Source organism: Lucilia cuprina, chromosome 4, assembly GCF_022045245.1.
Source record: "Lucilia cuprina isolate Lc7/37 chromosome 4, ASM2204524v1, whole genome shotgun sequence".
Classification (NCBI taxonomy): Eukaryota; Metazoa; Arthropoda; class Insecta; order Diptera; family Calliphoridae; genus Lucilia; species Lucilia cuprina.
This window is the reverse complement of record NC_060952.1, coordinates 3,490,695-3,515,143: the sequence shown is the minus strand read 5'-3', so window position 1 is coordinate 3,515,143 and position 24,449 is coordinate 3,490,695. Positions and strand designations below refer to the sequence as shown.

General features: G+C 30.7%; 2 protein-coding genes across 2 annotated transcripts; one reads left to right on the top strand and one right to left on the bottom strand.

The window, feature by feature from the left end:
• Positions 1-1,689: 1,689 nt before the first annotated feature.
• Positions 1,690-19,117, top strand: LOC111690508. Its single transcript, XM_046948717.1, has 7 exons — positions 1,690-1,956; positions 9,589-9,998; positions 13,232-14,301; positions 14,384-14,612; positions 14,675-14,872; positions 15,017-16,471; positions 16,895-19,117. Exons 2-7 carry the CDS (start codon positions 9,887-9,889, stop codon positions 18,427-18,429), a joined length of 4,599 nt encoding a protein of 1,532 aa, XP_046804673.1. The 5' UTR covers positions 1,690-1,956; positions 9,589-9,886; the 3' UTR covers positions 18,430-19,117.
• Positions 19,118-20,855: 1,738 nt separating this feature from the next.
• On the bottom strand, positions 20,856-24,065 carry LOC111690494 (G-protein-signaling modulator 2). The gene is made up of 4 exons (XM_023452982.2): positions 23,943-24,065; positions 23,040-23,785; positions 22,382-22,977; positions 20,856-22,323 (listed from the first exon to the last, which is right to left on the bottom strand). Exons 2-4 carry the CDS (start codon positions 23,728-23,730, stop codon positions 21,592-21,594), a joined length of 2,019 nt encoding a protein of 672 aa, XP_023308750.1. The 5' UTR covers positions 23,731-23,785; positions 23,943-24,065; the 3' UTR covers positions 20,856-21,591.
• Between the last annotated feature and the right edge of the window lie 384 nt (positions 24,066-24,449).

Genomic DNA, 24,449 nt, shown 5'->3' with positions numbered 1-24,449 from the left:
ATAAATCTATATTACTTTTTCGCATTCAGTTACGAAATGGTCGATTCGAATTGGTATTTCAACAAAAAACGGAATCGTAAGAATAAGAAGAAGCAATTCCATTTTATTTCGATGCTTTACGATTGTGTGTATTCTGTATTGTAATCGTAACTACGTTTTTGTAAGTTGTATTTTAGTGGCGGAGCTTAGAACCGATAGGCAGAATATCAAAGTTGGCTAACGGATTGATTATCACTAAGAGATAAAACGTTCGTATTGGTTGGTGTAATAAACAATTTTAATGTTATAAATATGTACAAAGTTATTTTTAACTTAAACATCAAGTTACAATTTGAAATTAAAGAAGTTTCTTAAAATTTATTACCCAAAGAAAAGGCTAATGGCCTTACAAAAAATTAAATGACTAATGTGGTGATTTAGTTTATTCTTAAAAAAACATTGAGATTTAAAGAAAAACGATAAAATTTCAACAACAATATTTGATTTTTTTTATTTAGTTTTTTCTTTATCAAGATCCTAATATTGAAATAAAGCTAATAATTTAATAACGAAGACATCTGCTTAGTTTGATGGGGAAATCCCTTTTAGGTATTTCCTTTTATTAAGTTCCGCATACAAGTCTAATAAATACTTATAAACTGGTTTAATGTATAATCGATCAATTTTAACGGTATGTATTTATTGCAGCATACATTTATATGTGTAGCTATAGTTATACAAATTACCCAAAAAAACAAAAACCTATAAAAATTTCTTATAACAAACTGAATACCCTTCATTATACATGGGCATACATGGCATTTGCATTTGTTTGTTGAGGTCTTAATATAGAAAACAAGAATAGAGCTGCTATGAATACGAATACGACATCCATCTCATGAGATTTTCGAGATATCTTAAGCTAAAATTTGTAAAGCCATATTTAAAGTTTGCATTGTCTCTCTTTTTAAGATGTCTATAACTAAAGTTATTAACAAATAACGCATACAAAATTCGTCTTGAATTGATTGTTAAGTGTAACGAACAAGTTTTAGGAATGCTTTAAACGAAAAAAAAATTATGTGAACAATGAATCTACTACAGCATGAATAATGATGAAGGTGTGACATTAAATTGATATAATGTCGTAACAGTCATTAGTTTTCTGTTTGTATTTGTAATGATATTAATTTCAGTTAATTCTGATTAATGAAACATTAACTGAAATTATAACAATAACAAACAAAAAGAATTTGAAAAAAATAACAACAAAATTATAAAGCAAAAAGTATCAAATCAAATGGAATTACCTATCAGTCATAATAATAATAATAAAAAAACGTTTTTACCCAACTATTGAAGTTTATTTAGATGTTTTACTATGGCAGGCAGAAGGTCATCCTTTATCTATGAATAATATTTCAAAAACAAAAAAATAAACAAAAAAAAAAAAAAAAAAAAACGTCTAAACCAAATGGCAGCAGACTAGAGTATAATACACTATTTTTCACAAAATTTTACTTCAAACACTTGTTGTCGCATACCAGCACTTCATACTCATACATTGTTTTTTAGTTGGTTGGTTTGTTGGTGGTGTTGGCTGCTTGTTTGTTAAGTCGTGTGAGTTAGCAAAAAACAAAAATCAGAAAATATATTATTGTAAAAAACAGAGTTTCAAAATTATAAAAATTTTTAAGGTTTGTTTATTAGTTTAACGTACAACGTCGTGAGAGTAACATGTTGTTTATTCGAATTTTCTTGGTTTTTAAATAAAGTTTGGGTCTTAAGTCTTTCGTTTCGTTGCGGTAGTGTTGAAGTTTTTTGATAACTGTTTAAACAAGTTTGTGTCTTAAATCTTTTATTTTATTTGAAAAAGAATATTTACAAAAAAAAATTAAAACAAATTAGTTAAATAACAATAAATTATAACAAACAAAAAACTAAAATAATTTTATAAATAAATAATAAAATAAAAAAGTGAGTTTTAAAAATTTTGCAAAAAAAAAATATATTATGTAACTTGAAAAATTAATGTTAAATTTAACAAAAAATTTGTTTTAAACATAAAACTGTTGGCCTTTTTAAATGGGATTTTTTTATTTTCTTTTACTTTCCGTTAAAAATTTCCCTATTTATTTATTTATTTGCAAAAAACGAGGTCATTAGCCATCACTTAAGTTTTCACTACGCAACACAAAAAAAGAAAAACAATAAAAAAAACAGATAAATAACTAAAATAACAAAAACTTTTACCAAACTAAACCTAAAATCGTTAAGTTTATCAAAACTTTTTTACGAAAAAAACCTTTGTTTTTTTATTAGGAGAAAACCTAAAAAACTACTTTTTCTTAAATAAACTAAAAAAATATATATATAATAATAATAAAATTTCACCCAGACATTTACTCTTAACTTCAAACACCTAAAATAAATTTAACACAAACCAACAACACTCTTTCGTGTTTTATTTATTCTGCCAAAAAGTGTAAATAATATTAAAACCAAAAACTTTTTTCAAAAATAACTTTTTAATGCATGTCTAACAAACAAAAAAATTATTAAAAAAATTGCCAAAACTATAAAAAAAAAACCAAAGAAAAACTCAAACTACAAATATAAAGTTGAAATATTATTATTACAAAGAAAAAGAAAAACTTTTAATTAAATAAAATATAACACACACTTACTTACAAACATAGGTATAAACATACCTAAACTATATAAATTAAAAAAGTGTATTTTGGTATATATTTCAAAAAAAGAAACGGAAATGTAAAGTTTACAAGTTTTTTTTTAATTTGTCTTAAAAAATGTTTTACAACATCTGTCTGGTTTTCATTAAGTCGAAATTGCACAGTGGGTCTTTTGAAATAATAATAAAATAAATTATAAAAATCACAAACGGTGTATAAATTACATACATACATATGTACATATGTATGCTTGTATTAATGGTGGGAATGTTTTCTTTTTGGTCGAAATTAAAACTGTTTTTTGGGTTCATTGTTCTAGTTTGAGTTTAAAATTATTGAGGTTGTTAAGGTTGCATGAGTTCTAAATATAAAATTTTAGTTTAGTTTCACTTGCTATTTTTTTTTTTTAAATTCTCATTCATTATTTTTCTTATTCCTTTTACTTTTTTGATTTAAGTCGAAGAGTTGTTGTTAATTTAGAAAAAAATTTTAATTTTGAAAGAGTTTTTCTGATTCAAAACTTAGAAAGAATGAATTTGATATCAAAAAAATTAAATTTAAAATTTGGCTCAAAATTTTAAAATGTAAAATTTAAATATGTTCCGATCCCGATAAAATGTGCTTTGTTAGATAGATGGATAGATAGATAGATAGATAGATAGATAGATAGATAGATAGATAGATAGATAGATAGATAGATAGATAGATAGATAGATAGATAGATAGATAGATAGATAGATAGATAGATAGATAGATAGATAGATAGATAGATAGATAGATAGATAGATAGATAGATAGATAGATATCTAATCACTAACATGACATTACGGTAACCAAAATACATATACTATATTAGACTCGACCATAGATCACTCAATAGATTACTCAGGAGCTTAATACATAACCAAGATGGTAGACTAGTCAATAAGGTAGTCCATAGAATTATCCATAGTAAACTAGCTCATAAACTAGTCAAAAAACCAGTGGAAAGACTATCCAATAGATTAATCAATGGCACGGTCAAAATACTAATCAACAGACCAATGTCAATAGATTTGTCCCTGTGATAGCTAAAAAACTAGTCTGCAGACTATACTGAGGATTAGTAAGTATATTAGTCAATAGATTAATTCATAGACTATTCAATAATCTAGGCTACATAATTAATTGGCCAACAAATGGCCAAAACTTAATTATCATAGACGAACTGATTCCAAATACAATCTATAAATCACTTTGAAATAACAATTTTAATAATATTAAAAATATTTCTTATTTAAAAGTTAATTTTAATTTAAAATAATAACTTCAAATCTCCAGCTCATTTATAAAATATAAATTAACGTTACAATTAAAAATATTACTATGTATTAAAATATTAAATTAAAATATTATTATACTTATTAACTTTCTTGAGACACTTGTTTTCAAACATTTTCGACAACTTTTTTCTTTTCATATAAAGTCAACAACATTACATCCTCTGTATTTGTTAATGTCGTCTTCTCTTTCCGGTTTCACTGTAAGTCAACAAACAATATTGTACAATTGTAATTTTTTTTAGGGTTTGTTGTTGTGGTTGTTGCTATAGAGCTGCTGTTTGCAGTTGCTCTGCGATTGCTCATGAATTTTTGCTAAAGTGAAAGCGACATTATCTTCATAATCATAAACAAAAACAACATCCAACTTATATATCATGATCATCATGTTGATGACGACGATGATGTTGATCATGAGCAGCAGCAGCAATATTAAATACAATAAAACTTACCATCTCCAGCATCATTTAGTTGGTTTTATTACAAACTTCAACTAAATATATGTTTTTTTATATTTACTTATATTTTTTGTAAATACAAACCACTTTTTCTAGAAATAAAAAATATGTTTTTGTTTACACTTTAAAAAAGCCAAATATAAAAACGGTCACTTTTATTGGCAAGTTTGTTCCATGACCAACCAACTCGGGCCTTAAAACTTATAAAAAAACCAAACTTGCATGTGCACATAAGCCAATGAATGAATGAATATTCGAGTATTTCAACATGTTTATCAAAAATTTATGGATCAGTTATATAAAAAAAAAATAACAGAAAAAATCAGCAATTTTTATTACTCATCATCACTGGCTAATTTTCTGCACTTGCAAAAACTGAATAAAAAAGAAAAAATTCGTTTCTTTTTTTAATGTGAAAACATTAAATTATAAAAGAATAAAACAAGTCTGCAATTATAAAAAAAACTATAATTATTATTAACTTGTTTGTATGTTTGTAGGGGTTTATCATACAAGTGTTGTTTTTAAAAGTTTTCTTACCTTAATTTGTTAGTGCGAAATTTTTCTTTTTTTTAACAAAATATTAATAATAAAAAAGTAATAATTTTTTTGTTTTGAAGTACAAGTATGAGTTTGTATAAACAATTGGCCATTACCATATTTTGAAATTCAATTTCAAGTAATAGTGAAAGTTTCGTTATTTTTTTCACTTCTTTCACATTGTATGAGTATGAGCATTCGTTCGTTCGTTTATTGGACCTACACCACTTTTAAACACAGCTACAAAAACATATTTATATTTATGTACATATGTATGTATGTAGATAGGAATGTATTTAATATAAAATAGGTGTGAGCTTCAAATTAAACCCCATATTAGCTTTTTATTTAGTTTTTTTTTCATTCATTTCTTAAGCAGTAAAAACTACTTTGTCTGGCGTTGTTTTTTTATAAATTTTTTTACTGCACTGCAGTAATTGTTTATACAAATATTTGTTTAATATTGCATTTTTAAATAAATATTTGTAATGAAAATTATTACTTTTTAAACAAAAGTTAATATGTGCAGCAATAATAGTTAATAACATTTATTACCAACATACCACTTAAAGAAAAAGTTATTAACACAAATACCATGTATTTTGAAATTTTATATAGTCCGCAAACTATTAAATTGGCATAAAATAGCTGGAAATTGTAAATTAATTGAAATTATAAGGAGACATTTTATTTAAAGAAAACAAACTTTTACAATCTATTACGTTAATGGCTAATGAACAGACTAATCAATCGCCCTTTAACCAAACATTTTAAGCGTTAAATTTTTAAAACTTAGTTCTTCTTTAAAAAAAACATGAGAGCTAAGAGAATCTGTAAAATCTGCCCTATAACGCCAATTACGGTCTAATCGCCAGGTTGACTCTAATTTTTTTTGCCACTAATGTAGTTTTTGTAGACATTCGTTACTTTAGTTTATCCTTTGTAAAAGAGAGCGGATACAGTCGTCACTTTACAGTTCCCATTTAATCTGGTGAGTGGAGAGCTAAAAAACAGACATAAGCAAAAAGGATAACTGTCTTACATAGACAGCTGTCTTTTTGTAAACTATGGAGGAGCCAATGCCTGAGGACAACTCTAAGAGGTAGACAGTTCGAGACAGACACTCAGTCGTCACTTTACAGTTCCCATTTAATCTGGAGAGTGGAGAGCTAAAAAAAATAGACATAAGCAAAAAGGATAACTGCCTTACATAGGCAGCTGTCTTTTTGTAAACTATGGAGGAGCCAATGCCTGAGGACAACTCTAAGTGGTAGACAGTTCGAGACAGACACTCAGAAATTTTGGTATTGTAATCATTCCATTCCATAATAAAAAATAGGAATTGCATTATGTTTTCTGGCCACATATTGTGGACGTTATACCCGAAACAATAAAAACATATTGCAACCGATTTACAAAAGGAACTATATGCTAAATCCTATCTTAATTGGGAACCATGGTCCAAGTTAATCCACCACTATTATAATGATAAATTTCTTTGCAACACAAAAAAAGTATTTAGAAAATTTACATTAAATTTAACTGATATCTTCAAAAAATCATAAACAAATCTTGATTTATGCCACGCCTTTTTTATATTCCCTCTTTTGCAACATAGTTATACAACACAGAGAAATGCATAAGAACTCATGAGGTTAACATAAAATTCGGAACAGATTTAACAGATTTGTAAATTTTAACAATGTTTGCTGATCATGTTCAATTGTGATCCGGTTTTAAAGTACTTAAAATATAAAGAAATTTTAATAAGATTAAAATAAAAACAAAACATTTTGTATTTCTTTTAAAGCAATGTTTTATTAAGTCTCATTTATCATCCCTGACCTCAATAACTATGTATTGAATTCCACTCAATAAACAAACTGACAAAATAAATACTTGCTATAACCTTAGGGCATTTTGAATATTTTTCTACATAATTATTTAATTTGTGAGCATTAAATTGTTATTTAAATTAAATTTAGCCTGAGGTCGAAATATAAGTTACAACATCGACAAAGTTTAAGAAAATATATTTAATTTTTTGTTTAAATTTTGTAATTGTAGCATTAAGAAAATAAGTTGCATATTTATTTAAAGTTCACAAAAAATAAAGATCCATGGGTTTTGATTAATTTGAGACACAAATACAAACGATGATTTTGGAATAAAGTCTTATCTAACATCTAACAAACACCAAACTTTCCACACAATGAAAGTCATTTAGACAGTTGGCAGTGTCTTCATTATAGCAGTAGTCATTTGTCAAACATGGTTAGTCATGAGTCATGACAAAAAGAGATATAGTTTTTAATAAAAAGTATAATAAGAAAGTACTTAATTTAGTAGAAAATGTGTCATAAATCTTAAGGAAAGTGGTAATTATTACAACCGACATGGAAAAATGTTTTTTATTTTCTAAAACGAATACTTTTTAGGAATAAACGTTCTAAATTATATTTCGTAAATTTTACTGTATTATGTTAGTTGTGGTATGGACTAGTATTATGGATCACTTTATGTATTAGACGTTAAACGTTCTAAATTACTTTTTGTAAATCTGGCAGCACTATATTAGTAATAGTATGAACTAGAATAATCCATATCATATATTTGACTAATTACAAGTCTATGAACTAATCTATTGACAAGTAATAAACCCGTCAATTTAAAAGAACTAAACTACTGACTAGTCTATGAACTAGGGTATCGATTATTTTATGCGAAATTATACTTAGGACTAATTTATTGATAAATCTATGGAAGTATCTACTAAATAGTCTATGGATATATATACGAACTAGTCTATGGACAGATATACTGACTTGTCGATGGACTAGTCTATTGTCTAGTGAAAAGGCTTGTCTATTAAATAGTCAAATGACTAGTCTACTGTCTAACCAAAGCACTAGTTTATTGGTAAATTAACTTACCGGATTACTAACTAGAATAGATTTGACTGATGGTCTAATATGGACTATGGACAATCGAATATCAAGTTAACCGTCCAGTCGATTAACTGTAGTATACTGAACTGTCTATTGAATGTAATGTTAACTATTTCATAGAAAAAAGTAATTTTCTAGACATTGACTAGTCTATAAACTAAACCATTATCGTCTATCTCCATTTTATCATAAACTAGTATATATACTTATATATACTAGTATAGACTCCTGACTAACAAATAGACTATTGACTAGTCTAAGGACTAGAGTATTGTCTTTCTTATGGGCAAGTCTATTAACGGATTTAGCGACTTGTCTATGGACTGATATATCGACTAATCTATTGTGTATTGGTTTGTCTAAGATTTAGTCTATTGACAAAACATATTATTATTAGTCTGTGGATTATTATAAAAACTGATCAATTGATCACTCTTCTATTAACTACACACTCTCTATTAGGGTTCTATAGTTGCATTTAGTTAGAAGTCGACTTTTTGCATTTTATGCAAACTGATCAATTGATCATTTAACTACACTTTCTTTATTTGGGTTCTATTGTTGTATTTAGTTAAAAGTCGACTTTTTGCATTTTATGCAAAGTTGATTTTTCGTCTTTTTCACTTAGTTAAAAGAGGAATTTTATACTCTTCGACTTTTGGTATTTTATAAATAGTCGACTTTTTCCGACATTTCGGCTTTTCCGACTATTTTAGAGTTTTTGACCTTTTTCACTTTTTTAAAATTTTAGACTATTTTCCACTTTTTTAATATTTTCTACTATTTTTTACCTTTTTCGAGTTTTTCTCACTATTTTTGACTTTTTTTTCCACTTTTTAAAATTATTGACTATTTTTGATTTTTTTCTACTATTTTCGACATTTCGACTTTTATTTACAAAGTCGACTTTTCGACTTTTTTCGACAAAAAGTCGATTGTTCGATTATTCGAACAATCGTTTGGGAAAAATTGCAGAATTTAACTTTGACACGAAAAGTAAAATATTTAAATCAAACTAATGAAATTTGTTAAGTAATATATATTTTTTTAAAATAATATCTAAAACAAATTGCAAATATTTATTGCGTTATTCTTATAATTTATGTGGGTATATTTTGTGTTTTCTTTTGTTTAAAGTAAGACCTCCCTCCTACAATTCAAATACCTTGTATTACCATAAATATAAAACTCAAAATGTACAAAACACTTTAAATAAAACTTACACATGACTTATTCTTACAAATACACTTTAAAATTTTTTAATTTAAATTCAATTAAAAAGTCTTAATTTTCAATTAAAAACTTAAAAATAAGCAGTTGGCATTTACTTGAAGGTCGACTAGTTTAACATTTTTTTTTGGAAACTCAAAAACAGACTAGGGAATATTAAATAACTAAACACAAATATTTGCAATAAAAAAATCTGTTATAAAAAGCATCACATTGTTATTAATCATGAAGTGTTAAGAAAAAAACAAGTTACATTTTACGCAATATTTAAAAATAAATTACACACGAACAGGGCATTAAATTTAAAGTTATTGTTAGTTTTTTAAGTTTTTTTTTGTAAGTACTTGTTTAAATATTAAATTAACTGTAATTTTTTTCTTTGTTTTCTTTTCATGTTTGTTATGCTTGAACCCGTAAGCAGAACATAAAAAGAGTTCATATTTTGAAACTGTAAATAAAACTTTTTAATATTCACACATACAGTTAATATAAGAAAAAGAAGAACAAAACCATCTTATTAAGTAAATAAAGGAGGAAAAGGAAGAAACTGCAACAACAACAACAATATTATTAAATAATAAATAAAGCATTTGTTTGCGAAACAAAAAACAAACGGAAAATACATAAAAGCATAAGATAACATAACATTAACCTTAAAGTTTGAACATTTTTTTGTTGTTGTTATTGTTTTTGTTTGATGGTGTTTGTTTTAAAATCTCATGCGTATAAATATGGCTCGATATGATGATAAACGATGGCTAAAGTTGTTTTCTTTTGGTGCTCTGGTTTTTGCATGTTTACTGGTTGCATCCGAGGCAGGACGTTCACATGGTGAGTAACGAAATGATTTAAGTGTAAAACATACTTACATGTGTACATATGTATGTATGTATGCATGTATGTATGTATGTATGTATGTATGTATGTATGTATGTATGTATGTATGTATGTATTTATGTATGTATGTATGTATGTATGTATGTATGTATGTATGTATGTATGTATGTATGTATGTATGTATGTCCCTCCATATTTGAACAATGCAATAACCAAATATGTATGTATTTATGTAAAAACATAACATTAATACTATATTGTGTACAGTAGATCATTTCTAGAAAATTTGATTATTTTTATAATATTAAAAATTCAGTTAATTATTTATTTAGCACTTAAAAACACAAAATAGTGAAAATTAAAGTACTTCTTAAAACAAAATTATATTCCTTATTTCCATGCTTATTGCTTTGAATTGCTTAAAAATCTGCTGTAAATATCATCCGTTTAAGTTTAGGGACTGACAGACATCGTTACATCTAATCAAGAAGTGATGAGCAAATTGGAACATTTTCCAGTAGGCGTGGACCAAAACCATAGTACACTCTACTCTATAATGGAGTATAATATTAATATGTATTATGAATATATCGATAAATAGTTTTCAAGTTTTAGGTGAAGATATCTCGAAGAGAAAAGTAGATATTTCTGATGTTAAGCATTTATTTTAAGTAGACAGAATGGACTTTCAGTTGATATGCAATATTTTAATAATGTTTCGAATTCAACGCGGCTCAATCCTTTTGAAAAGTACAGATTTTCAAAAATTTTGTTTCAGATCAATCTACAATAACTTAGGGCAGTATTTTAAAGGCCTCTTTAAAGATGTAATAAAATTAAATATTTACAGAAAATCATGTATAATTTAACAAAAAACTTAATTTTTTATAATAACTTCATATTTATTGACCCACAGTACATCTTAACAACAAGGCAAATCTTATACTTTTGGCAGCAAAAGACAAAACTGTAAATATAAAAGTCAATGACTTTAAAGGTGCATTACATAAACGCAATGCGAAATATTTGAAAAAATACGAAAAAAAACACTTTGTCAATACAATTTTCATTCGATACGATTTCGCCAACGTACCAAATATAAAATAAATTTTATGGTCACTTTTTTATTTTTTTTGAATAAGCTACACAACTTACTAGAAAAAAAGAGGAAAGTAAAATAAACTATACTTACATATGTACATATGTACATACTTTTGTAGTAGATATACATACATACATACCTACATATAACATTAAGGTGTAATTATACATATGTATGTATTTTGTGTGTATTTTTAATTTAGCTTTTTACGATTTTTTTTCACATTTAAACTAGGGCAATTTGAACAAAACCATAACGATTAAATTGTATAAATAACAGTACTACCACAAAATAAAACTAAACGCCGAAATTTGTACTATTTCCTCGTTAAAAGTTTATTGTTTTTTTTTTCTGCTTCTTTAAAGGTATTTTTCTCTTTTCTATAGTGTGTAATTGTGGGTTAGTTTTCAAAAGAAGAAACAGTTTTGCAATTTAAGCTTATTTAAAGAGAAAAAAAGCAACAAACAAATAAAGTAAAATAAAGACCTAAAACTGACTTTTATTTGTTGGTGGGTAATGGTGATCATTAACATTTTGTTGTAAACAACATGTTGGACGTGTAGCATGTATGATGATAACATGTTAGCAGATCAGTCTATAATATAGACTGATATATGTACATATATGAAATAAAAACTACTTAAGTGCAAACAAACTGAAAAAAAAAAACATTAACCACAGCAAACACATGAATAACAGAAACTGTGTCAGTAGAATTTATTTACTACTCACGTTTACTATTTAGTTACAACAACAACACTAAAAGTAAAATAATAATGACTATGTATATTGTAAGTTATATATGTATGTCTATGGGTGCAAAAAAAAAACTACAACAAAAGTTTCATTTTCATTCAATGAACATCATCTATCTCTTCTCATACAAATACACAATCACTCTCACATAAACAAAAGACTTAAGAGACAAACACGATGAAAGAACAAGTATTCGCAGTACAGTGGTACGAATAGATATAACTAAATCGTCTTAGAAATAATAGAATAAAAATGTAACTGTTTTCCTATTAATTTGATACAAATAATATCGTGAGTTTTAAATTTGTTTTATTGAAAACCACTGTTCCCACTTCGCCTTAAAGTCTAGTGCCTGAGTATCTTTTTGTATATAGTTTTTTTTTTTTTATAGTAACCAAAATTGTTTTTGATTTAATGAAATTTCTATGCTTGTGTCTATAAATCTAACATAAACGCTTTCTATTTCTATAAATTGTTGTTGATATTCTAAAACGGTTAACATTTAATACCATTAAGAATTGCCATTTCACTTTTCAATTTTACAATTATTTACTTCTACCTCTTTTCTTATAGAATACTTATTTATTTATTTATTATGTTATATTTTTTCTCAAACAACTGTTGAGCATGTTTATGTTTATTATTATATCATAATTTTGAAATCATTAACGGTTTTAACAAAACTGGATTTATAATTTAGTCATTATGCGTAAGTTAAACATGAATAAAACATTTTTTTTCATATTATCTTTTGCTCTTTTTTATTGAAATTTTCGTATTTTTTCTATTAGTTTATTTGTCCATTCATTTATCTATATGTTTGTATATCTGTGGTTAAACTTTCGCTTTTATTTACTCTGTTGTTGTTATTTGCATTTTTAATTCACATGATGTTTAATTTGGTACCACAAATAAAATAAATCCATTAAGAGTTTGGTTATAAATGGTTTTAACCAAATTCCAAGAAAAATATGCTTGTCATCTGCGACCTTGTAAGTGAAATTTGTAACAATTTTGTTTAAGATTTTTGCAAAAAAATTTATATTCCGAAAGTGTGCTAAATTATTTAATAAAATTGTTTTTGATCTATGTATGTACGTAGACTATTGACTGGTCAACGCTCCAAACTATAAGCTAGCACATACTAGTCTATATTTCAGACTATACAATAGCCAATACTCAAGACTACACTCCAGATTATTTTCTAATCTATTCTTCAGACTATAGTCTAAACTCCGGACATAGACTATACACTAATCTATACTCCAGACTATTGACTAGTCTATACTCCAGACCATAATCCAAACCATGAAGTTTTAAGAAATCCCTCAAGTAACCTTTTTATAACATATTTGTTTTGAAATTTCAGCAAACCTAACAGCATGTCAACATTTACGACGTGCTGAGGCCAGACGTTCCAAAGCCCTAAACACTAAAGTTCGAGCGCCCAGATGTGATAAGCGTGGACAATTCGAAACCATACAGTGTACGAATGCCAGAAGGGGAGAAGATTGTTGGTGTGTAGATGAATATGGCGTGGAAATTCCCGGTACTCGTAATACTACAAAAGCCTTGGTGCAGTGTAAAGAACCAGCTAATTGTCCAGCTTCAGCTTGTCGTATGTTTTGTCCATCGGGTTTTGCACGTGATCCTCAAACGGGCTGCAGTCAATGTCGTTGTCGTGATCCCTGTGATGGCATCAACTGTCCGAATGGTCAGTCATGTCAATTGATGGAGGTTAATTGTAAGACAGAACCTTGTCCACCAGTGCCCACGTGCAAGAAAGCTAGATCCTTGTCTAATTTCTGTCCTGCTGGTTTGCCATTGGCTATTGAGGATGGCAGTAATATGAGACCTTTCTTATGTGGCTTGGAACCCGGTAAGCCACAGTGTCCTCCTCTGTATCAATGTATGGTAGAAGGTGGCAATGATTATGGTGTTTGCTGTCCCAGTGCTTTGAAATTCAATAAACCCGGAATTTGTCCAGCACCTGAAATGGAAAATTATACACCTAGCACAGGTTATATGTGCGGTACACCCTGCACCCACGATCTGGAATGTCGTAATATGGAAAAATGTTGTTTCACTAAAGGCTGCCAATACAACTGCCAACAACCACACAATGTCACCACCTGTCAACAGGCCCGTGCTTTATCTGACATTTTGGCCATAAACGAAAGAGAAGGTCGTGGTTATGTGCCGGATTGCAGTGGTCCCAGTGGTATGTTTTCACCCAAACAATGTTCTCGTAATGGTTTAGTATGTTGGTGTGTAGATCCCAGAACGGGACATAAAATTGCCGGTAGCATGGGTGCCGCTAATATGGTGAACTGTGAGGGTTGGGAAAATATGATTAGTAGATCTTTGATGGGTCGTAGTTTTAACCAAGAGAAATGTGATACCAATATTTGTGCAGCTGTATGTGAATATGGTTTTAAGGTAAGGATTTTTATATATAGTTTTTGTTTCATTAAATTTATAGGATTATGAAACACAAAACTCTTAATCTTTGGTTCCACAGAATGACCATAATAATTGCCCTACTTGTGAGTGTGCCGAGCCTTGTGAGGGTTTCTTATGTCCCGTTGGTTCCCAGTGTGAAGTAGCCACAGATCCTTTGTGCAAATCAGGTTCTTCTTTGTGTGCTTCTTGGCCGGTATGCAAGCCCTCCATGGCCTACTCAAATCCATGTGAAGTAGGAACTCCCCTATCCGACAATACCACCAATGAACTAATGTATTGTTATAATGGTAAGTAAATGGATTATAAAAATTATATTTTGAAATGTCAAGTTATTTTCTTTTTTTACTAGAACGACAAAGCTATGGCCGTGAAATAAAATCATTCTTTGATGCTGAACCTGAAGTAAAATCTTCACGTTCCCTATCAAATCGTATTATTTGTCCGAAAGATTACAAATGTACAAAGTTACACAAGGAATCGGAAAGTGTTTGCTGTCCTGTTAAAATTGTCGAAGAAACAAAGCCAGCAGAGCCACGTCAACAAACGAGTAAGTTTAGAAATTAAATAGGTTTTCATTAAGAACGATGCATTTTTGATATTTCGCTCGATTTTGTGCACATTAACTCATAACCCTATAATTGTTAATGACTTAAAAACAAGTTAATTTATTATTGTTGTTCTTTCTTTTTAGTGTGTGAATATATACGTGACTTTTCGGAACGCATGGAGGGTACTGAAGAAGGCATGAAGTTGGCTTTACCTGAACCTCGTTGTTCCGATGAGGGAAATTATAAGGAACGTCAGTGTAACTTCCGTAAAATCAAAGTAACTAGAGCTGAACACCGTAAAATTTTGGAGGAAAATACCATCCGTCGCATGCGCATGTTATTAGCTAATAATGCTGCTAAACGTACGAAACGTGATGCCGAACGTCTAAAACTGTACCGAGTCGATGATAGTTTACTTAAGGTTCAGTTAGCCGCTCCTGTGATGGGTCGTAATGCCAAGGTTATAGATATGGGTGCTAGTAAGCAACAAAGTTTGGGACAATTATTTGAAACTGATTTTAAGAAGGTTGTTCCCGCTCCCAAGAAACCCCTAAATGATGAAGAAATTGTCGAATTGGATGTGGAAGAGTGCTGGTGTGTGGATAGTTTCGGCACTGAGATACCCCACTCGAGAGGATTTAATGTCACCGATGAATCATGTGTAAAGTTACGTGAAGAAATTGATTGTTTAGATCTAACTTGCCGCATGGGTTGTGAATATGGTTTTACTTTAGATCCTGTCACCCGCTGTCCGGCTTGCCAATGCCGTGATCCCTGTCAAGATGTGGTGTGTGGGGAGAATGAGGAATGTCGTATTGTAGAGGTATCGTGTGATGATGAATACTGTCCCCCGGTGCCTGCCTGCTTAGCTCGTAAACCCGGTCAATGTCCTTATCTAGTGCCACCAGGTCCCGATAACCTAGATGCCAATGCTTGTGCTTACGAATGCCGCACCGATTCTCACTGCGATGGAGCCAAACGTTGCTGTTCCAATGGTTGTGGTACCCAGTGTGTTTTGCCACAAATGAAGACTGCCTGTCAACATTTACAGGCTATACAAATGCATCAATCCTCCGAGTTGGGTATACCCGTAATGAAAATGAACATTGCTCAATGTGATCCTGTTACCGGAGAGTGGAATAAAGTCCAATGTTCTTCCACCACTGGTGAATGTTGGTGTGTTGATGAACAAGGCCAGGAAATGAGTGGTACTCGTTTAAAAGGCACCGATCCAGTATGCGAAGAAAATTCCGCCTTTAAATGTGAGAAGCAAAATTGTTCCCGCAGCTGTGAGGCAGGCTATCAAGTGGACACAAATGGTTGCCAAACTTGTGAGTGCCGAGATTTTTGTGCAGAAATAAATTGTGCAGCAACCGAAGAATGCCAGTTGATCAATATAGACTGTGTAGATGCTCCTTGCCCCAAGATGCCTATTTGTGTGCCGAAACGTGAATCATTGTGTCCAGAAGGTAGTCCTTTAAAACAGGGAGATTTGGTTGTAAGCTGTGGACCCCAAAATGAGAATGAGACTTGTCCCTCCTCACATACGTGTCAGCTGAATCCGGTAACACATCGCGGAGTATGCTGTACAAAGACCAGTAAGTTTCGAAGACATTATTTAAATAATATATTAAGGGAAATTCAGAACTACAATAAAAACTACTGCACTAGTAGTTTTGAAGTCCATGGGCAAGACCATAGATTTGGAAATATGTACTTTTAAATAGTACAATATATAGAGTAATCCATAGACATATAAGTAAATAGTCTATACACCAGTCAACAGACTAGTAAATAATCTAGGGTGCAGTGCTTGTGAAATCCTAATTAATAAATTAGTAATTAGAATAAATATCAAAAACTTCAAAGCATTTGCCGAGGAAAGTGATATACTTTTCCGACGTAATTTTGTATATTCTATGTAGAATAGATAGGGCTGATTTAAAATTTCAGAAAATTGTATAAAAGTTATAATGTACATGAATATACATATAATGAACTTCTTTCTCTTTTTTTCTCAGGAGATGTTTGCTTCGAATCCATGGACAATAGCTGCCTAGCAAAAACAGTTTCCGTAGCCAATGCCACACGCTACCGTTTTAATCCCAAAGCCAATCGCTGCGTGCCGGTTGTCATTGACTTAAACGAAAGCAGTTGTCAAACTAAAAATCTTTTCCACAATGAATTATCTTGTAATTCGGTGTGTCCCGCTCTGACACAATGTGAAAGATTAAAATTGAAAAACACTTTGGCGGCCCAAAGAACTGGTCATTCGTCGGTGTGGTTTAAGCCTAGATGTGATCCTGTAACAGGACACTGGAGTCCAGTGCAATGTTTGGGCAAACAGCCAGATTTGAACTCGGTTACCGGTTCTCTAGATCAGACACCTTCACCTTATGGTGTATGCTGGTGCGCCGATAAAAAGGGAGCTCCGTTAAAGGGCACTTTAACACGAGATATAGAGCCTGTCTGTAATAGTAGACAAGGTCGTAAATACAAACCCCAGGATACTAGTGATTTATTGGTTATGGAAGAACTTATCAGGCAAATGACAGTTTTAACTGACTTGGATAACTTTCTGGAGGAGGAGCAGGAGGTAGAAGTTTCTAATGAAGTGCAAGCTAGACACATAATAACTGAGGATGATTTGGAGACTAAGTCAGTAAGCAGTACCACCACAGTACCACCCACTGTAACTGAACGTGTCTTAGAGTTAGCTAACTCTTTGTGGGACTCCAAGTTGCAAGTGGAATCGGTGAAATCTATACATTTAAAAACCACCAGATGTCGTTCATTAGCCCAAACTGCTCCCTTTCCCATTTCCTGTGACAGCAATGGAGCCTTTAGTCCAATGCAGTGTAATAAAAAACATTGTTGGTGTGTAGACTCAGCCGGTAATCAACTAGAAACTTCGCCCATGTTTGAGAAGGGTAAATACAACTGTACACCCACACCCATTTCATCGGTTATAGTGGAAATGCATATGCAAAATAATTCCGAGACCTCTATAAATAATGTCTACGATATCATACGTCTGGAGCTTAATCAACTCTTGGGACGCAATGTGGAAAATTTAAGAGTACAAGAAAATAGTGACGGTTCTGCCCTGATACGCTTCGAACTGCATAATGATGATAAAATTGATATGGCTTTTGCCATAGAAACTTCCATAATGAGTGGTGATTTCAAATTGGCCAATGGTCACTATTCCACGGATATAACACGTGTCCAGTTCATACATCGTCGCGAAGAATTACCCACTTATGCCAAAGTTATAACCTCACATGAGGGCACTATACAACTGGTACTATTTATAACAGCCAGCAGTACTGCTCTTTTGATTTGTATTTTTGTAGTGTATATCATGTTGAAACGAGGCAAGGAAAAGGGCATGACTAATCCTTATCTATCATCCTCACCACCTCCCTATCAATCGCGTAAGAATAGTTTAAACAATGATAGTGATTTTGCTTCGCCCATTTTCGTGTTAAGTCCCGAACATGATTTAGAAAGTATTCGACCGCCTTATGAGACCAAAAAGTCGGAAAAGTGTTAAATAATTAAAAGCTTAGTGAAGCAAGGCTGCAATCGTTGGAATTTTAAGAGGGGATTTTCAAAATTTGTCTGGAAATTGATTTTATTCAAAATGATTTCATAAATAATTAACTTGAAACACGTGGATTACAATAATCTTATTGTAGCTCTTTTTCATTTAACTTAGAACTGTGAATACCCCTATTTAAATAACATCGGTTGGTTAAGGTCTAGTGAAATTTGTTCTTTTTACTTTAATATTATTTTTGTTATAGATTTATTTAAGCTGTGCAGCTAATTTTTTTATAGATTTAAAAATTATACCAATTAATTATTTAAAATTTTAACTGTAAATAATACATCATTTCATTAATTCATTTTTTGTTTGGTATTTCATAAACAAATAAACAAGTGTATTTTTTAATTTATTTAACTTTAAAAACAAATAATGAACAAAAAATACACAAGTATTTTATCCGTACATTTTATTTATAACTATAAAATTATACTTTGACTATAAATATTGAACGTTTTCAATGGTATACAATATTTTGTATAAAAATTTATAGATTTTTGTTTTGTTTATTCTACAGCATCATAATAAATAAATATATAGACATACAATTATATTTTATTCATAGTCTAGTATTTTATACAAGTTTTCCCCATTTCATTATACGAGTATATTTAATTTAATTTTTTTTCTTTTATATTGAAAAGTGCTAAAAAATTGTATTTGTTTATATTTGTATTTAAAATTTTTTTGCTCTTGAATTATTTATAAATAAATTTTATTCATTGCTTTATTTAGTTATGTAAGTGTATATTTTTTCTATTTTATTTTTTGTTTATTAAATAATAAATTTTACGAAAATTAAAAACACATTTTTGTGAACTTTTGATTTCATTTATAAAAGACCAATTTGAGGAAATATTGAATGAATTGAAAGGAAATCGTTTTCGAATAAACGTTTTGCTAGAACAGAAATTATAACGTCATTATTAATGAATTTATTTTTGATGTGTATTGTATTGGACGACTACGACGCAAAAATTTTGGAATAAAATTGTTTATATTAAAATGAAGAAAATTGCATAATTTTGGTATAAAACAAGAAAATCGTTTGGCAAAAGACTGAAATACATATGTACTAATAAACGGATCAAAAAGTTTCTTAAGGTTTTAAGAAACCTAATAAATTTGTATAGTGATGATAATGTAGCAGGTCTTCTTAGCGCCTAGTCTACATTGACTCACTCAAACTGTAATTTTTATGTAATGATATATCAGCAGTTCAACAAAGAGTCAATGCACTTCTAAAAATCAGTCCTTTCTGGTAATGTCTAACTGCCTGGTTGAACATTATTTATATATACAGGCCTGTCACAGAATTTCATTCCGATCGAAAGTGAAATTAAAACATGTAAATTAATTCGATTAGAAATTAGAAATTAACTTTAAACTATTTCACGTTGAAAATGTGAATTGGTTTCATTCTGAAAATTTTGTAATTTTCCTTTTTTGAAGAAGAAAAATAGGAAAGACAATAAATACCACTTTCGATCAGAGTGGAATTCTGTGACAGGCCTGATACATTCGCTTATTCGTGCCCAATAAAATATCGTGTGTATCATCATAAGCACACGAAATTTTTTGAAGAAAATTGTCGCATTATTGTTGACTTGTGCAGGTCTTTAGTGTCCAATGAACTCTTCGTAGTCGTGAGCGAAGACTATCGTCAGTTAGTTATGTGTTAACTTAGAAACGAGAGAGGGGACATCAATTCTCCTACGACCTTCTCTATTTGAAATAACCAGTTAATCTGGTTAATATTAGCGACCCTCGTCCCCAAGTAATTTTGGGTATCTTTAAGAGTCTTAATTTGCTGTTGAGTCCTTGCAGTCCATCAATGATATATATAAATCAAGTTCCAGTCGATTAGTTTTTCAAAATATCTTATTACCCAACAAATAATATCTGCTTCCAAATAGAAACTAATGTTTCATGTACCAAATATTGGCCCCTATTTTACATTTCAATTCGAATCGAAATTTTCTCCGTTTGGCAACTTCGGTATTCTGCATTTCGATCCGACTCTCCACCACATAAACAAAAACTTATAAAAACGTAGGTACGATCGTAATGCAGAATACACACATTCGTAAAGCACTAAAACGAAATGGAATTGCTTCTTCTTTTTCTTACGATTCAGTTTTTTGTTGGAATATCGATCCCTGCGTAACTGAATGCGTAAACGTAATCGAAATGTAGAATAGGGGTAATTATGTAGTTTACCCCCACCTTGGATAAAGCTTCTTTAACATCATAACTAAAATCGCAGGATTTATATCCCAAACCATGGGCAATAAACACTAAAGGACTTCAAGTAATTAAAAACTTGCCTAGATTGTATCCAACCTTATGCATAATTAAAACAACTGTTGAAATATGTTTTTTTTTTTTGTTTTTTGTTTAGAGCTGACTTAAAATAAGTAATTATACTTTATTTTGTGTTATATTCTTTATTAGTAGATAAAAATCATGTTGTTGTTGTAGTTGTTATTATTCGCTATTATGTAACTAGAAAATAAACCATTTATTGTGTGATATTTTAAATTGAGTTTGATTCATATCTTTTCAGTTTTCATATTTTGAAAAAGTTGTAAATTTCTTTTAAAATTGTATATAAATTCTAAAAAGGTATAAATATTTGTAAAATGTAAAATGATTGAAGGAAAAATGTAGTAAAAAAGAGTAAAGTAAAATGGGAATGGGTAACAAGTGCAATTGATTTTATAAATATCGGATTAATAATAATAATACATATAAGTATATAATGTATGTTTGTAGGCTTGTATTATTAAATATATTTTATATACGAGTGTAGTGTAGTAAGTATATAACTATAAATTTTATATAAAATAAATAAATGTTAATATTCTTTTGTTATAAAAAAAAGTATAAATATATTTGTAAAAGAAAAAAAATAAAAGCTTTTAAACAAAGAATGTATGAAAAAGAATACACATTTCTATACCTACATAGAAAGTAAGCTTGTATGTATACAATATAATAATTTAATATAAAATGGAATCACTTGAACGAAATGGTAATGGAGAGTTAAAAAAGAGTGTTTTTGTTACTTGTTTCTTTTTGGATTAGTACATAAATCTAGCTAAATTATTACTTGTTACTCTGGTTGTTATTTGTATTGTTGTTGCTGTTAGAGCTGCCAGAAGCATCACGTCGTGTTATGGGTATAGCTGCTCTTTGATCTTCCATGCGTCCACTTTGTACCTTCATAATAAGCGAAAAGAAATCTTCATCGGGTACGGTTGTGCCACGGCCACCACTTGGTCGATTGCGATTTTGAGTTTCAGCATCAATGAGTACATTTGGTCTCGGTAATTCAGAACGTTGCTCTTCGAGCCGTGAACTTTGGCAACGCATTAACATGTCCAGGAAAGCATCATCAACTTGTTCCATAGTTGTAGCACTACGTGTGAGTGGTGGATGAGCTGCATTTCCTGAAGTTGCAGAGCTTTTGGCACTGCTGGCATTTGTTGCACCACCAGCGGCTTTAAGACCGGGAAGGCAATTGGCACCATTAGTTGTGGATGTTTCATTTGTTGGAAAACCTGAATTTGTTTGTAAAGAGTTATGTTGCTGTAGAGGTTTGCGTGTAGCTCCAGTAGCTGCAACAGCTCCAGAAGCATTTGTTGGACCTTTATTGATTTTTATCGAACAACGTTGATCATCCATGCGTTTGGATTGCGATCTGGACAGTAGTTCAAAGAAATCATCATCTTGAGCTTTGATTGGACGTACTTTGGTGTCTTGTTTTTGAGCGCGTTTACCATCAGGTGTGATTTTAATCAAATCCAATTGTTCCATACTTTGGCGGCGGACGCGTATCTAAAGAAAACAATAATTAAAAATTTAAAATCTTTTAAAAATAATTTATTCCTCTTACCATTCTTCCTTGCGAGTTATCTGAATCAGCATTCTGCGCATCACTGTCTTGTGATAGATCGGTATTACTTGAGCGTTCTTCCCCTTCAACTGGTGAGGGGGCGCCTTCTGGCAATCCCAGTAATTTACGTAAATCACTAATATTCACCCGGGCTGTACTTTCACCCACCGGATCGTGTAATTCTTTGGCCAATTGTAAGTGAGTTTCAGCGTAAAACAAAGCTTTCTTATGATTCCCTATGGCCGAATAGGCATTACCCAAAGACCAACAGGCGCGTGCCTCGCCCACACGATCACCTAATTCCTGAGCTATATCGGAATGCCGTTTGTGATATTCTATGGCCGTTTCGAACTCGCGCAAAAGCGTGTATGTATTGCCTAGACTGTAGCAGGATTGGGCCTCTACCTCACGTTCTCCCAATTCTATGGCCAAAGCTAAAGTACGTTTATAATGATCAGCGGCTTCTTCGAATTGCCCCAGGAATATGTGAGAATTACCCAAATTGCTATTGGCTCTACGTTCGGCAGCTTTGTCGCCGAACTCTCGAGCAATACGCAAACGTTCTTGATGATGTTCTATGGCAGCCTGAAAATCACCTGTTGCAAAGAAACATTCTTGTTTAATAAAACTTTCAATTTACTCATTTGCTTTTACTTACCCAACAAATAATAAGTATTTCCCAAATTGCCACAAGCTCTACCTTGAGCTCCACGATCTCCAAGTTCACGCATTAACTTTAGATTTTCTTGATAATATTCAACCGCCTTGGTTAAAGCTTCTTTGACATCATCGCCAAAATCTCCGGGATTACGCTGACCCAAATGTTTGCCTTTGGCATGATAAACATTGCCAAGATTGTAGAGAGCTCTACCCTCAGACAGCTTGTCGCCCAATTGTCTGGCAAGCGTTAAGTGGCGGTCACAACAAATGACAGCGTCATCAAAGTGACCCATTACCTTAAATGTATTACCCAGATTGCCCGACGACTTTGCCTCCCCCAGTTTATCATTCATGGAACGTGCCAATGTTAAATCCAATTTATGATATTGCATGGCCTTCGAGTAGTCGCCCAAATAAAAGTAGGCGTTGCCCAATTGTGAATAAATTGCACTCAAGGTACGAAGGTCATCAGTTGTTGCTCTTATAGCTGCAAGAAAAAATGCCACACCTGACCGACAATCACCTGCTTTGCATAAACGTTCGCCTTCCAGAGCCAATTCCAAACACATGCTGGAGCCAGCACCGTCTTGTGTATTTGCATCGCCACTGCCAATACCTCCGGCTGCTGAACCGCTACCACCGCCCGTTCCTGAGGAAACATTTTCAGCCGATGCTGATAACGAAGACATACTTTTTTGTCCTAAATATTTCCGCACTAATACAATTGAATTCTTGGAAAAATATCTACGATTGATTGGCAAAGAAAATTGCAATAAACACAAAAAAGCTAAAAATAAAAAAAAACAACAAAAGAAAAATTGCTAGGGAGGTGCTCTTATGGATTTTTCTGATGCTGCTCTACTAATTAACACTTCTATAATTAAATTGTTTGTAATTTTACACTATAGACTATAGCTAATATCTAGCGAATAATATTTCCGTGTATTTTGTTCCCGTATATTTCAGCAAACTTTGTGTTTTAAACGAAATAAAAAGAAATTGTGCATTAAAAATGAATCACAAATAAATGTTGAAAAAGAGAAAAACAAACACTTGACAAATCTCACCACACTATCAATGATCGGCGTCGTAAACATTACGGCGACGGCTAAAAATCGTTTGAAAGCCGGTTAAGTTTTCAGTTAAAACTGGTCTGTTTAATAATTAAAGTTGTTACTAATTTTTATTAATTAATTTTCACAAAAATATTTCAAATTTGAATTGAAATACAATAACAATTATTGAGAATATGTAACAATTATTTGTTATTAAACATACATAATATTTAACGAAGTTGAATAATTATGGATTTAAAGTAATTAATAAGTGGTATATTGGAAGGTTTAAATTTAAAAAAAAATTCGCTGTAAGTATGCATACATGGATTTTATTAAAATCATTATTTAAC